The sequence below is a fragment of the Synchiropus splendidus genome, chromosome 10 (genome assembly GCF_027744825.2).
Source record: "Synchiropus splendidus isolate RoL2022-P1 chromosome 10, RoL_Sspl_1.0, whole genome shotgun sequence".
Lineage (NCBI taxonomy): Eukaryota > Metazoa > Chordata > Actinopteri > Syngnathiformes > Callionymidae > Synchiropus > Synchiropus splendidus.
In genome coordinates this window covers 16,630,497-16,645,248 of record NC_071343.1, presented here as the reverse complement: position 1 = coordinate 16,645,248, position 14,752 = coordinate 16,630,497, and the positions used below count along the sequence as shown (strand labels likewise).

Sequence of the window (14,752 nt, the reverse complement as noted above, 5' to 3'; positions counted from 1 at the left end):
TTGTGCATTAAACTTGCAGTTTGTCTTTGTTCCAACACCAGGAAAGACACCTCATCTTACCATTATCTATCAAGCATTTGATACAATAATATATATTAAACAAAAAGACAACCGTGTACAATTCAGGATTTATTTTGAATACGGAGGAGGCTATGGCATCTTTGGAGTTTCAAATATGTTACTCCTTTTACGCTTTGATCACTGGAGCATACTTGGCATTCAAAGGTTCATACAGCGCCCTCTGCAGGTAAAACATCACACTGAGGTCAGTCGTAATCCATTTGCTGTTCAATAAAAGGTTTTTTTCGGGCCGACGTAGTTACAATCTGCTCCAAACCTGAGTAGTCATAATATAATCTTTATATTCTCACATACAAAAACGTATGTACATTTATCTTCACTTTTACAGCAAGAGTCTCCTTTTACACCCCTTTCATGATTGAAACATGCATATCACACAGACTGTATCAAATAAAAAAAAAAGGAAATGAACGGTGCTTCAAACCAGAACTGAAAGGAATGCTTTCAAACACAACCCATCTCCAGCTGGCCTCTGTTTATCTCAGTGGGAAACTAAGACCTTACAGGCTGAAAATTTGGAAGGACCTCATAATCTGTTTAAATATAAGAAGGAACACTCATAAAGCCACCACACCCCACTCGCTTCTGTCAATTTGAGCAGAAAGGAGAACATCAATACCAACAAAAAAAAAAAAAAAAACGGAAGCATCACATCTCAAGATAATGAAGTGTTCCAATCTTTCTCTTCAGTCTCAAAAGGAAAAGTACAATTTATTGCAGACCGTTCTCTTCTGCTTCTCAGTAAAGGGTTTATCAGTTATTTTCTTAGGGCACTTAACAAGGAGGCAAGCATAGTAGTTTGGTGCCACTTCCACATGGCTGCAGAAAGGACGACTCAGTGTCTCTGCTCCCCCAATTCATGTGGTGATTCACTAGGAGGAAGGAACTGCTGAGAGGTCCGAAGCCCACCTGGGTGGAACACGAGGGGAGGAAACAAGAATAAGGAAGAGGGGGGAGATAGGGGGTGGTTAACCATAGAGATGTAAGGCAGATGAAACTCACTGCAGTAAAGGAGAGAAGCAAGGAGGAAGAGAAGGATGGGGAGAAAAAGAGGTACCTGCAGCACCAGTGCCGCCCTTGTTGATTTTGCTCAGCTTGGAGCAAGAACTGGAGGAGGAGTGGTGGTTGTGACTGGAGTCCGGGTTATTCCTCTTGCGAGATGAAGGGAAGCTAGATCCGGGGTGAGAAAGGCTCTGCCCTTCCATGTGGATAAGTCCCGGAGGAGTTCGAAGGAGGCCTCCAGGGCTGCCTTCGGGGACTCCACGTCCATTTCCGCTGTGTGAGTTGGGATTAGAGTGACTGTGTTTGTGATGGCGATGAGGGTTGTGCTCCGCGGCGCGATGCGCCTTTTCCTTGCTCACAAGAGGGCTGGAATGTTTGCTTTTACTAGTGGCTTCGTCTGAGGAGCTGTGGCGCTCGGACGACGTCACTTTTATCTTCATCTTCAGCTCGTCTTTGCTCTGCGCCGCTCCTCGATCAAGCTGAGAGCCACTGCCAGAACCAGGGACGGGCAGGCGAAGCTTCAGTGAACCTTTGTCGCGCTTCTCACCGTGGTGGCGACTTGAGGATGAGGAGGAAGCTTTGCTCTTCAAGGGGGAGGCATTAATGCTCGCGCTGCCCCCTGGTGCGTGCTGAGACATTGGTTGCGAATGTTTTCTGTGCTCTACTTGGCTGGTACACGCCGCACTGGTCGCAGAGGAATATGAATAGTCCCCCTTTACATCACTGTCAGCAGTTTTCTGACTAGAAAGTTCCGCTGTGTGTTTCTCCCTGTACTTGTCCAGAGACAGTTTCTGAGCCGGGGAGGGATGAGCTGGTGGGGGAGCAAAGGAGGTGGCATGCCTCCCCCGATCAGATCCCTTCTGTTCCTGCTTGACTGAGTGCACCTCTGTCTTCTCAGTCTTGCACGTGGATGACTGTTGAAGTAAAGCTGAAGGCTGCAGGGAAAGCGGATGCTCCTGCTGAAGGGGGCTAAGAGGCTCCTGCTTGACACAGGACGGCGGGTATCCGGCTGGCCGGCTCTGCGGCCACTCACTCTGGCTGGCTGGGTTGTATGTGCCCACCAAAGTGTTCAGAGACATGTGGGCATCTCCGGACTGGCCAGGCATGGGCACAGTGAAGGTGGAGCCAGGTTTTGCAAAAGTTCCCATCAGAGAGCTCTCACCAAGGGCATGGTCCTGGAGCACAGAGGGGCCAGGGAAGGAGTTGTCTAAAAGCTGAGTGCTTCCGGATTTCGGCTTTTTGGCTGCCTGTGTTGCCTTGAGGATAAAAGAAATGCCCGTTTTAATGACACTGAAGCCGTTTGATATGAAAAGGGAATAAAGGAGATGAGTCACTCACCCTCCAGTTGCGTATTCTCTTTAACCTGCTGGGCGTCTTCTCAAGAATCTGCAGGAACTCGTGGGTCAATTCTGCAACAAAACAATTAGCATCAGCTGCCAAGAGATGAACAATGCAGAAGAGGCTGACATACCATCTAAAAGCTCCAGCGTGACAGAGTTGTCCACATACTCCCACCAGTGTTTCCCATCAGTAGAAACTGGGATTTCCCAGTTGGACCACTTGCAGGCGAGGTGGATGCACACGCAGGCGATCACAGTGGGTTTGTACTGGAGGCAGAAGGTTGTGAGGTGGAGACTGTAATGGGCAGGCGAGGTGGCCGAGGAGTCCACATATTTCGATAAAGAGAGAAAGAAAAACAGCAAAGGGAGCGACCAATATTAGTACACCAGTAAAGCAACACTTGCTCAAATTTCATAATTAAATAAAAGCAACAACTTAGTTCTTCCATCGTACAGTTCACGTGCCATTTATTTGAGCTACGGTCTGCCATTGTGGTTTAAGAAAAAAAAAAAATCCAACTAACCATAGTGCAAATCTAGTCATGTGATGAGCAAAGAATACTAGCAACACACAATGACCGTGGGTGGTGAGATTCAGTCATCCAGTCATTAAATAAATCAAAATGAACTGTATCCAAATGAAACGATGGATTTTGTAATTGACAAAAAACGTTCTCAGAAATAGAAGTAAAGACTGTGCTTGGTCAGCATTCGCAAGCTTGCGTAATAAGACACGTCAGCACTTTGTCCATGATCAACCACTAAAATAGATTTCAAATTAAACGCCTCTAAAATTAATGGATGTGTGGTATATGAACAGACTTTTATAGTAACCAACTAAATCATTACACACGAGGACATACACGTAAATACACATGCACAGGAAGTAAGAAAAAAAGTGAACAGAACATTCTTCTTTTCACAAAATATTGAGACAGGTGTAATTGAAAGACAAGATCAGGCTGCCTCAAATAAACTATTATGCACCCTTTAAGGACCCAAATGAAAATATGTCAATAGAAGGATGTCAGAAAAACATCACGATTACAACTTAAAATGAAAATCTTCTTAAGGGTTCTCATTTGGTATGATGGCAGCTTTAAAATAACAATAAAACAATAACACTAAGTAACAAATAGAGGCAGAGCATTTTTTCAGGACTCAACTTCAACAGATTGTGTCGAGCCTATGTTGTCATTTCTATTTTGCAGGTCCTTAATGGGTAAAAACCTTATCAAGCATCATCACATTTGTCAACAGAGAATAGCTAGAAAAAGGAAGATGAGTATTTAAAGACAGATTTAAGGATATATACACGCTAAACAAATGGATAAGGAAAAGAGAATTGAAAAAAAATTACTTTGCTGTACTTACCGGAAGGACTTCTACGAGAAATGTTTACATCTGTGAAATCTTTAGCTGCTATTCAGGCTACCAAAGTGTCTTTGTTTTAGAATTATGCACTTTTTTCGCAACCGAAAAAACATGTGGCTTTCAAGCGCACCACTACACTTCGCATCTTGCATTCAACCCATCTGTGCCAACATGTGGTCCCTTGTACAATACACCGCACTGCGACTGGGGCCGGAAACGCCACAGGCCACCCGGTCCCACCGCCCTTTTGATTCAGGGAGGGGAGGAGGCAAGCGTCCCAACAACCACCAGTGCAAGGGCCAGTTGGACACTGAAAGGGTACCCTGCATAACAGGAAGCTATGGTGTGCAGTCAAAGTGCAACAAAGTAGTGGCAGGATAACAACCTGTTGGTAGCCATGAAATAGGAAGTCTGAGCCAGATCCTTGCTTGCTGCAAGACAGAGACAACACAGAAGAAAATCATGAATCTTCTGGTGAGAGAATGATTTCCATGTCAATCCTGTAATTAAATCCTATTCTAAGGAAAAGCACCAAACAAAAACGAATATCGTCCATTTCAAATAGACCTGCTGGGATGTGTCCATATCTCTGAAACACACGATGATATGAATGCACTTTTGACTGTCTCGTCCACAATATTGTGATTGGACTGAGGTTTTGTTCAGTATCTTATCTTTATTCTATGTTACTGTGGACAGAGAGAACTCTGTGGTAGAATCCTTATCACACATGTATTAACACGTTTACAACTGTCTTGGCCATATGACTGCTGGAGTTCATCACTGACGACGGTTACATGCGGAGAGTAACCCGACCGAGTCAATAGTTCGATTGAGCTGCCCAGTCTGATTGTGCCAGGTTATCATTTTACATACAGTGGAGCGATAACAATTCATATTGAGTAATGTCACATCCATGAGTTCTTCAAGTCCTCCGGGTTCAATAGAGCAAGACCACGGATGTGACGGGTGGTGACGAGCCGTATCAGACTGTTGTACTGTACTATGGTTGACTGATCAGCAGCAGCAGATCAACGTCATAGTGACTGGTGACTACTTGACAATGTGTTATTGCGGCTATTTTCATAGCTGAGGAGCGTTTTGTTTACGTCCGCTGCGGAGGTGAAGCTCACAAAGCTCACCATCACCCAGTCTGACTTTAGTTGGGCTATACAGCTACAGGCTCAAGACACTGACCGCATTATCCAGGTCCTGTAGTCCGACGAAGAGAAATTCAAATTTCTCTCCTATACTCGGACCAAGCTGTCTACATGCATTTCAAAAAGGGAGACTAACGCAATAATTGGGTTTTCTGAACCGTCATGTAACCGTGGTCAATGACAGCCATTTCAAAGTACACGGTATTTGTGTTTACAGGGAAGAGCTATCATGGAATTCCAACCCCCTCCCTACCCCAATCAGAGGTGGGACAGACAAGAAGGGAGGGTACAAAGAGCAAAGAAAGAAGCCTGTACCTCGTACTAGCTGGGAACATTTCACCACATCAGTGTGTGGGTGATCAATAGTTATTTCAAAGCCTGTAACAAAATACATGAAAGGTGAGTACAACATGAACAAGTGAGTGGTGACATGTCATTATGTAGCACAATGAAATCAGGTAGGCAGTTTCCACATGCTCAACCCCATTCCCTCCCAACATGAAACACCTTAATGGAGGTTAATATGAAATAAACATTGCTTCCGTTCAGTATAAGATAGAGACTGCACCCCAATATTGAATTCCAGGCTGGGCAATACGGTGTCATAATAAAATCAGAACAAATTATGGACGAATGGCAATATCCATTATGATACAAAATACATATGATACCTAAAAACACATACCATTTTTATTTGAAGACATTTGAAACCTTCAGAGTCAAAATGTATTTATAAAAACATAGTTAAAAAAAGTAATCTCCCTTGCATATACTATACCTATACCTTACTATAATAGTATGTCGCCCCACCACAATTTAGGTAAAACAACTTCCATGTGTGATATCAAAAAAGCTATTGACATGGATAACTACACAGGTAGTTGTGGCAGTGATATCGTGAATTTCATGAGTCTCTTCACAAAATCTTATCTTAAACAAGTACAATATCAGCATAAACACAATATCAATTCGTTCAGTATGTCATAGTTGAATCTCCACATGGGACAATGTGCAGTGGTCAGATTAATTTCAACTATTACAGTCAACCTTGCCCATTGTGGAAAGAATAAAGGCAATTGAATCCGATCAGGATCTACATTTAGACACCACAAACAAAACATGGGAAGAAGAAGGGAAAAAAAAAGTCGGCATTGTTCTAGATGGGTAAAACATGCCAGCTCGGCACGTTTCAATCAAACATCTCATGTAAATTCTAAGCAGTTGAGACGAAAAGCAAGCATTGCGATCTCTCGCTCTCTCAAGTCATCCACTCAGGCCGCCACTACTCACCCAGGGACTGCAGCACTATGGATTCAAGTATCACCAGCTCTTGAGCTTGCTGGAGGTATGCCTGAAGTTTGATAGACAGTCATTACATAACAATTGTAATGAGTCTAAAAGCCTTAACCAACAAGTGACTTTAAAATTGCCAAAGCTTTACACACAGAGGCTATTTCATATTTAACGTCAAGTGTTGGTAGTGTATGCTGTTTGGAACAAACCAACAGCTGGTTGGAAGAGTAACGTATAGCACGCTACGGTGGTCCAAAAGGGAAGCCACGATCAAAGAGTGAAACAGCAGGTGAGAAACAGAACACACATGGATACACGTGTCGACCACACTTACATTACTTTTCGTGTCAAGTGGAGATTCTTGGGGGTTCAGACAAGCATGTGCAACCTTGATCACATGTTCAAGTTTGCGTGGTTGCTCCTCCACTTTAGCAGCCAGAAACAAGGTAGTAGGAGATATTGTCTGCAGCAAAAATGGGGGGTTACATGCAATTGTGGATGAAAAATCGTCGTTTTAAAGCTTCAATACTCACATTTCGATGAAACTTGGTGAAGGAGTGGTGCATATAAAACCTATGCATGTAAACAATTGCTGTATTTATTGTCAGTTGGGAGCTGAAAAGCGAGTCAAGGGAAAAGATTTGGATTTTTAAGTTAAAGTAGCCGCATTCATTCACACTGTAGCAACGACAAATGTTGAAACTGCGTCAGCGTGTCCGTCGCTGTTGGACGAAATAGCTGTGATTTTACCGCGCGTTAATACCTCAACCCTCGTGTGAAGCCCAGAACATTCGGTAAAAGTCCATATGCGTGTGAGCAAGAGAGAGAGAGAGAGCTAGCGAGAGCAGGACCAGGCGACGCATGCGGCTCCAGTTACCTTCAGGCCCGTGTAGCATGCTACGTAGCTACACGGAGTAATAATGTCAATAAATGCCGCTCGCGCTCCAGTTACTCATAAAAGTCCGAATTATAACCATAAACAGGTTACAATATAACACAAAACCACGACGCATCTGTTCTCACGTAAGCAGACGTCCCCGTAACAGTCCAAGCTAACGGGCCTGTAAGTCGCGAGCGGCGCACACCAAGGATACACATTCAATCTTTGACCCATGTCTTGGATCAGGTTCGCCGCTTGCTGGCGATATGAAAGCTCCCGGTCGGGCTCGACTCCACAACGGCGGGACGGGGTGTTCTCCAACTGATCCCGGGTAAAAAACCATCTTGATGAAGATCCCCGGAACGCCGCCATTGCTCTCCGACGATCATCGAGAAAGCGGCAGTGACGTCACCGAGCTATTTTTGTTATTATTTATTAGCTCTCCGACGGCTCGAGCAGGACCATAGCGCCATCTACTGCTCAGGAGGTCTTTTCTGCTGACACCTTTTTTGTTGTACGTCAGTCGTGTTTAAGATTACAATTAGAGTTTTAAATTAAACAAGGGGAGTTTTTCAGAGTTTTCAGAGTTTGTCTTATAATGACACAGTTGTATATATATATATATATATATTATATATATATATATATATATATATATATATATATATATATATATATATATATATATATATATATATATATATATATATATAATAGCAAATTGTCAACACAGTTTTACGTCAAAATATTTCTTTTATTATTATTGGTATCACATCTTTCAACTGTGCACATGAAATCATTCAAGACTCCGTCAGTCTTACTCAAATTGTTCTCTCTTTAGACCTAAAAAGTCCAAAGCATTTCCAGACAGTAATTTGTCCTGCAACACAATAATTTGTTTTAAGTGATTAAAAAGCTGAAGATGAAGAAAGAGCGTCATTCTTTATAAATAAACAGATGTTGCTACCTTCAATGAGTCATCGAATTCCAGCATTGACTCTATCAGTGAGCCAGGCTGCAGCTCCCCCAGAGGGAACGGGTAGTCGGACCCCAACATCACATGGTCCTTAAGAGAGAATTCATTTGAACGGCTGTGCTGCAGCAATTCTTTTCAGCCTCTGTCTGCAAAACCTGTTACACCTGCCACTCACTTCTATTGAAATGAACCCAGACAGCAATATAAATGTGTTGAAGAAGAAAAAAAAGCATCTCACTTTTCCAATAACATCAACAAGCAGATTGAGGGCAGCAGGATCGTGGACTAGGGAGTCGGTGTAGAAAGAGCCCAGGTATTTACGAGGGCTGACCTCGTTGTCCACAGCACAGAGGTCAGGACGAACTCTGTGGCCGTGTTCTATTCGACCGATGGTGAATGGGAAAGCTCCGCCTGGAAAAAGAAGCGTGAAAACACTGACTTTACCACTCTGCGGTGCAAAACAGGCATGTCAAAGTCAAGGCCTGTTCACAACAATCCAATATACATCCAATATACAGAAATATAATAGAAATATAAAATACTGGAGTAGCACGAGTAGTACCACTTAAAAATGGAACAGCTGAAGCTGCAAAACGTTCTCTTTTTACCTCCATGTGCAAAGCAGACTTTTAGTTTCGGAAACCTCTCAAAGATTCCTCCAAATATCATGGAGCAAATAGCCATGGTGGTCTCTGACGGCATGCCTTTAAGAAGAAACGGATTCATGTTAGCGTGTAGGTCTAAGCAGAATAATAAAAAATAGCATTTGAATAGCATTTGGGATTAGTGTAAAATAAATATGTTTTAAAAAATGGTGTGGGATCAGTCTAAAACTGAGTTGTGTGTTTGTATATGCTAAACTAATAAGCTGAAATTGGAGTGGGGTTTCAGTAGGAGTCAGTCAGAGCTTAATTTAGGGTAGAAAAAGTAGCACTTGGATGGAAGGAAAAAAAAAATGTCGCTCTTGTTAGTGTTGTGATGAATGCAGTGCTCTTTTGAAAGGGAGATACACGTCAGCATTTAATGAATATGTTCTTTTCAGACTGACCAACCAGCCATGGCAGCCAGTACTTGGCCATCCTCCCGTCTGTCTGCATGTCCCAGGGGTGGACAAATATGGAGCATCCCAGCTCCTCAGCCGCCTGCAGGGAAAACTGACTCTCAACACAAGCCTTATTACACTCATTCTAACCAGAGTTGTGTCGGTGCTGCTGCCCTAAGCCATTAATCACAGCGACTCCTCCAGAAAATTTGCAAGTTGGATTCTCACAGCATAAAAAGGCAGGAGTTCAGGGGCATTGAGGTCCCAGTTGTTTATGTGTGAGCCGATCTGCACTCCAGGAAAGCCCAGTTCCTGAATGCAGCGCTTCATCTCCAGCACGGCCAGGTCAGGAGCCTGCATGGGCAGAGTACCCAGTCCCACAAACCTCTTCGGGTGGCTGCGAACTGTCTGGGCCAAATCATTGTTTAAGAAGTTGCAGAGATCTAGAGTGTCGTGAGGTTTAGCCTGAAATCAAGATAAGAGGTTCAAGAGTTATTGTGCGGATGAAACCCAAAAAAATGAAAGAAAATTATTTCCTAATTTATTGTCATTTTTTAAAAATTATCTTACTTAAGTTGAATAGTTGTCTTATGTTACCATGTTTTCCCACCAACTTTCTAAAAAGTTTTCCCAAGAAATTAATGTGCATGTTCTGCACACACTGGTCATAATAACATTCAAACTCTTATTCTTCAAATACACTTTTGGTTCCTCAATGATATGCAAAAATAACTTAAGATATCTGAGTGACTTTGCCACAAGAAATAATATATCTTACTGAAATTGCTTAAAACATATTTTTTCATCATTGACTTGTGAGCGTGAGCAAGACTGACTGTACCCAGTAGCTGAACATGACAGGAACAGTGGAGAGGGCTTGAACCGTCACACCTGTGAGGATAGAGGCGCATTGTCAGTTCGTCACTTGAGCCTCAACTCAAAAGACAAAGATCATTGGTTCTCAACAGGTTGATCCTAAAACACTTGCCCGTGTGGCACTCGCTTGTGCAGTAACCACGATGCTCCTGAAGGGGGCGACAGCGAGCAATGTCACGCGTCACCATTGCAAGTAGACGGCTTGTGGTCAAACAAACGGACTCTTGGAGTGCGATTCTAAGTTGGATTGTCATGCCGTTTTGTTTGAAAGCGTCTATAATGAAGCATTTAAGATGTGGTTACTCGTGTCCAGAGAGCATAATGGCACAGCGTGTCCGTAAATTCAGGACATTGTACTCCCAGCAATTGCTAATAAAATACATTGAATCTAATGTAATTATTATCGCTGACGCTGTTGTGACCATCTTTCGTCACAATATACAGTTATATCCAGGAAGTGTAAACATCTTGTGCTTTTACTCTGCTTGTCATGCTATCTGGACGCTTAATGCGTAGAGAACACGCCAAAGAACTAGCTAACGTGGCCTCAAATCCTGGTTGACATTCAGTGGAACGTTTTCTGGCAGCTTTTAAAATGTATTTTCGTTTTAAAATTATGTTTAATCTTCATTTGTAGCGGGAGATGTTACTGCTCCATACACACTATAGGAAGGCAAATTCATGATGGCAGGACCACAGCGTTTTCAGTGCTGCAGTTTCAGTTCCAGAGGTATAGAGCCAAAAGTGGATGGGACTAAAAAGTTCTTAAACGTCAAATGATCAAACAGGAGTAACAGTTTCTATACTCTATAGGTCAGTGTTCTAGTTTGCCATCACTGCCGCCTCCCTGTTATTTTCCAGCTCGCTTTGACTCGCTTTTCACAGTTAGTTTCTTCTCATATACTCTCCATATTTGCCTCCAGTGATGGGTTGGTGAGGCTTCATGAAACAGTGTCCTCATTTTCCGAGCCGACTAGATGGCACTGTACGATCTAAAATCTTTGGCTTTGAACAATCCTACCAGTGAACCTTTACATCACTTTTAAATCAAAAGCACCACCTTCTGAGCTCTGAAAATGAGCCCGCTGTTTCGTGAAGTTTCTTAAGCACTTTGTTTCCTCTCAGTGTTTGCTCCTTTGGCCCTCTCGCCTCCTGCTTTGTCACTGCAGCACTGAAACTGCAACGTCCGGCTACAATGCTACAGCTGGTTGCCACTCTCCTCGAGAACCCCCTTCTAACATCCTATGCTTTTACTTTGTACTTCCCAGCAGGGGCGGTAGCTCCCCAATATTTTTTATTATCAGGGCTGTTGTTCACCTCGCTTGAACACTTGGAGATTGCCAGGTGCAGGAGGCAGACAGCATACGCTCACACCTACGAATGTATGTTTATGGATGATAAACATACCCATCAGAACATACAGACTCCACACAGGAAAGTTCTGCACATGCTACAGTAAAAACAGAAGAGTCTTACCATGCTCATCCATGTCTCTGATGCGTGCATTTGCATCCCAGCAGTTTTCTTGGACAACTCGAAAAAGCTTGCCATCCTTCATCATTTTAGCCTCTCCCTGCGTTGTATATAAGTAACACAAGCTTTTAAAAAAGTCATCATTTCTATATTGCGCTGGCCACACACAAGGATTTTGAATTTTGCTTTTACTGCCATCAATTCAAAGCATGTCCAAACTCAAGCTTTGCTTACATTTCGTTCCATGTGAGAGTTCTAGTTGGGAGCTCCCACGACACACATAGGATATTCAGCGTTATACCATTGTTGGTTGGGAAGGAACCGAATTAACACAAAAACAGTTTATCGCTCTGTATGTGGCCCCCTATAGCTGCTCAGATTCAAAGAGCCTATTGACCGCCTCCATTGCTCCTTGAGGACTTTCCCGTAGAAACATGTCTTAGTTACACGTTGGCAACATATAGAGTTAGCTAGAAACATACACCTTGAACTTCCACCCTCTTGTCATTAATTTTCCAGATTGTTCATATGATCAAAACTTTGCCTTTTACTCAAACCATGATGAAACCGGTGACACTAAAATCCCTGTGACGCACCTTACAGTGATCCTGGAGCTGGACGAAGCCGTCATATCCATACCTCTGAAACACACAGTTGTCGATGATGAAGATACAACAAAAACACTTTCCTTCTTTTGTTTACAGTTTACAGTTATCTGGACTGAGGGGCCTGTGTTATTCGGATTTATATCAGATTTAGGATAGAAATTTGCAGTGAATCCAATGTCCGTCTTACACGGCCTGCGATGTATCTCTGTACTGGTGAAACCAGAAGCAGACTTCATCAGCTTCCCCTACACAATTGCATCAACCACAGAAAGTGCACACTTAAAAACAGCTTTGTTGAAGTGGAGAGCAGCTGAAACTGGTGCTGGGTGATGCAAAAATCACTCAACACTGGTACTGAATAACTCCTTAAACTGTTGAGGCAGTGCAGGTCAGTGTGACCACATTCAGGCTTTGATTTGATAACATCTACAAGTGAGAGCAGTGAAGTCTGCTCTCACTGCCAAGCAGTTATTACTGAGTGTGACCAATCATTACCTGCTGAATCAACAGCAGGAAAAAAGACTCGGCACAGAGTCTGAAAGTTTGTACTCAAATGAATCATGGGGGACAGAGAGTGACTTCTGAACAATTCACAGAAAGAAATGTTCTTTTGAATCTCAGCTGAACAAGCTGTAAAGACACACTGTGTTGAGGTCTTGTTGTACTCGACGTGCAGAACTCTCAGGCGATTGTTGCTGCTTACCTGTTTCAGATCTGGCCACTCCTTTGGCAGAATGTGGTTGTGAATGTCGATCTTCATCCTCGTGGGGATTTACAGTCCAATATCCCCGTGTGAAAACAAGATTTAATTTCCTGAACTGAAAGTAAAAACGTATCCGTCCAGTCTCACGGTGACCGACAGGTGAATGACTGCTACCTCAGGCCGACTTCTGTCAATCATTACCCAAAGTGGGGAATAGTGGAAGGCAGGGCCAGGCAGGAAAAAAAAAACATGAGCCATATTCCTCACGTGTTAATGCCTATTTATGCTATTATATTTTATTTATTTGATATTTTACTTGCACTCTGTGGAGGTAATCTGTCTATCTATCTATCTATCTATCTATCTATCTATCTCTCTCTCTCTCTCTCTATATATATATATATATATATATATATATATATATATATATATGTGTGTGTTTTGTGATTGGCTGCTATCAATTTCAGTTGTATTTATTTATTTGAGGGGGGGTCAAAAATTCCTTGCAGAAACCCTCTCTCTCTCTCTATATATATATATATGTATATATATATATATATATATAGAGAGAGATGGCTATAGATAGATATATAGATGACTTCAGTGATACAAATAAAAATGACTGTGTCATCATACCTACCGTAGTCTGTTTTTCCGCTCTGTTCTCCACACTTTCAGACAATTCACAGAAGTTCAACCCACTTGACTTGAAGGCCTATCAGCAGCTCTCCTCATAAGACATTACGTTACAAACTTGTCATGAGAGAAACAGCAGCTAATCTGTGATCATGACTCAGACACATGTACCCGCTTGGTCATCAGTCACATGCCATATACTATGGTGTCCAGCTCTGAGCGTAGCTTCTGCTTCTGCTTTATACCAAGTGGAGTAGAGCCATGCTCCGAATGCTCCATGCTATAAAGAAAAAAAGTGACAATAGAGTTTGTTTATCCTTGTAGTTTGAGCTAAATTCAAATTCAGATCGAAAGTTTAGATGGGACCTAGCAGGATTTTAGATGGACTTTAATTATGACCACTGGTTGGAGAGCATTCTGTGAAGCAGCAGCATCATAGTATATGTATATACATGTACATACATACATGTATAGTTCATATTCTGCCTGAAGAAAATTATGTGTCCGTATTGACCGTATAGAGGAGGTGGCTCCTGCACCACACAGGGTACCTACGCAGAAGCACAACTTTAAAATGACTGCATTTATATTCACACACATATAGAGGAGGACGTCTTGATCAAGCCTCAACTGAAGTTAGTTTTGCCTTCCAAACGTCTTTGAAATAATGATCCCTTTATTAAAGATGAAATGATGAACATGTTCCTGGTCGGGGGGGGGGGATTCACTCATTCAGTTTATTCAAGATGCTTATTATTCCGGACAAAAATGTTTTGACTAAAACTTCACAAAAATACATTGAATTTTTCGTTTGACTACAGCTAGACTAAATTGTGGATTTCAGTTGACTGAAACAAGACTAACAAAAATGTAAACGACTAAATGTGTCTGAGACTAAGAATTAACTTTGGCAAAAGAATATGACATAATTGAAAAATTAACACGACTTGGTAGACAGACCACCTGATACTTTTGTTGGCGCCATAACTGAAGCGTGTAGTCACATACAGTAAAGTGCAATTTCCATCCTTGGAGCTCATGACTGACCCACCGCCACATGGTTTCCAACAACCCCCTCCATGTCACATAGGAGGGGAGACACTAGACTCCAGTGAAACATTTTTGCCTAGTCAGGACAGAGCATTTTCTGTAGCTGGACCCCAACTGTATAACAGTGTCCCTCCAGATGTCGGAGCATGAAGACTTTAAATCCAGGCTGAACACCTCTTTGGCTTTTAATAGGATCTGAGCACCAGTTTTATTGTTTTTATTTATTGTGTTTTTATGTTTAGATTATTTTCTTAATGT

The 14,752-nt window shown here is 42.4% G+C and overlaps 2 protein-coding genes across 6 annotated transcripts; both read right to left on the bottom strand.

The window, feature by feature from the left end:
- Window positions 1–52: 52 nt before the first annotated feature.
- ccnt2a (cyclin T2a) lies at window positions 53–7,559 on the bottom strand. Of its 5 annotated transcripts, XM_053876597.1 has the most exons (10): window positions 7,345–7,558; window positions 6,784–6,865; window positions 6,585–6,713; window positions 6,248–6,308; window positions 5,273–5,335; window positions 4,183–4,228; window positions 2,555–2,718; window positions 2,422–2,492; window positions 1,139–2,339; window positions 54–990 (listed from the first exon to the last, which is right to left on the bottom strand). In XM_053876597.1, exons 1-10 carry the CDS (start codon window positions 7,500–7,502, stop codon window positions 917–919), a joined length of 2,049 nt encoding a protein of 682 aa, XP_053732572.1. In that variant the 5' UTR covers window positions 7,503–7,558; the 3' UTR covers window positions 54–916. The 5 variants fall into 5 exon arrangements, 3 of the variants coding, with proteins under 3 accessions (XP_053732573.1, XP_053732574.1, XP_053732572.1); XM_053876598.1 differs by lacking the exons at window positions 6,248–6,308; window positions 7,345–7,558 and having other exon boundaries at window positions 53–990; window positions 6,784–6,800; XR_008415911.1 differs by lacking the exons at window positions 54–990; window positions 1,139–2,339; window positions 2,422–2,492 and having other exon boundaries at window positions 2,570–2,718; window positions 3,798–4,228; window positions 7,345–7,559.
- A 309-nt stretch (window positions 7,560–7,868) lies between these two features.
- acmsd (aminocarboxymuconate semialdehyde decarboxylase) lies at window positions 7,869–12,979 on the bottom strand. Its single transcript, XM_053877299.1, has 10 exons — window positions 12,809–12,979; window positions 12,094–12,138; window positions 11,501–11,597; window positions 9,990–10,039; window positions 9,377–9,613; window positions 9,155–9,248; window positions 8,715–8,810; window positions 8,345–8,517; window positions 8,098–8,196; window positions 7,869–8,010 (listed from the first exon to the last, which is right to left on the bottom strand). The coding sequence occupies exons 1-10, from the start codon at window positions 12,863–12,865 to the stop codon at window positions 7,948–7,950; spliced, it is 1,011 nt and encodes a 336-aa protein (XP_053733274.1). The 5' UTR covers window positions 12,866–12,979; the 3' UTR covers window positions 7,869–7,947.
- Window positions 12,980–14,752: the final 1,773 nt, after the last annotated feature.

What these genes read in the sequence shown, in the direction of transcription:
- ccnt2a (XM_053876597.1), bottom strand. Translation starts at nt 7,502, where the DNA reads ATGGCGGCGTTCCGGGGATCTTCATCAAGATGGTTTTTTACCCGGGAT. An exon ending in CATAGTGCTGCAGTCCCTGG is followed by an intron (nt 5,336 to 6,247) that starts GTGAGTAGTGGC and finishes ATTTTGTTACAG; the next exon opens with GCTTTGAAATAACTATTGAT. An exon ending in CACGCTGGAGCTTTTAGATG is followed by an intron (nt 2,493 to 2,554) that starts GTATGTCAGCCT and finishes GTTTTGTTGCAG; the next exon opens with AATTGACCCACGAGTTCCTG.
- acmsd (XM_053877299.1), bottom strand. Translation starts at nt 12,865, where the DNA reads ATGAAGATCGACATTCACAACCACATTCTGCCAAAGGAGTGGCCAGAT. An exon ending in AGTGGCCAGATCTGAAACAG is followed by an intron (nt 12,139 to 12,808) that starts GTAAGCAGCAAC and finishes TGTGTGTTTCAG; the next exon opens with AGGTATGGATATGACGGCTT. An exon ending in AACTCCTGCCTTTTTATGCT is followed by an intron (nt 9,249 to 9,376) that starts GTGAGAATCCAA and finishes TTTTCCCTGCAG; the next exon opens with GCGGCTGAGGAGCTGGGATG.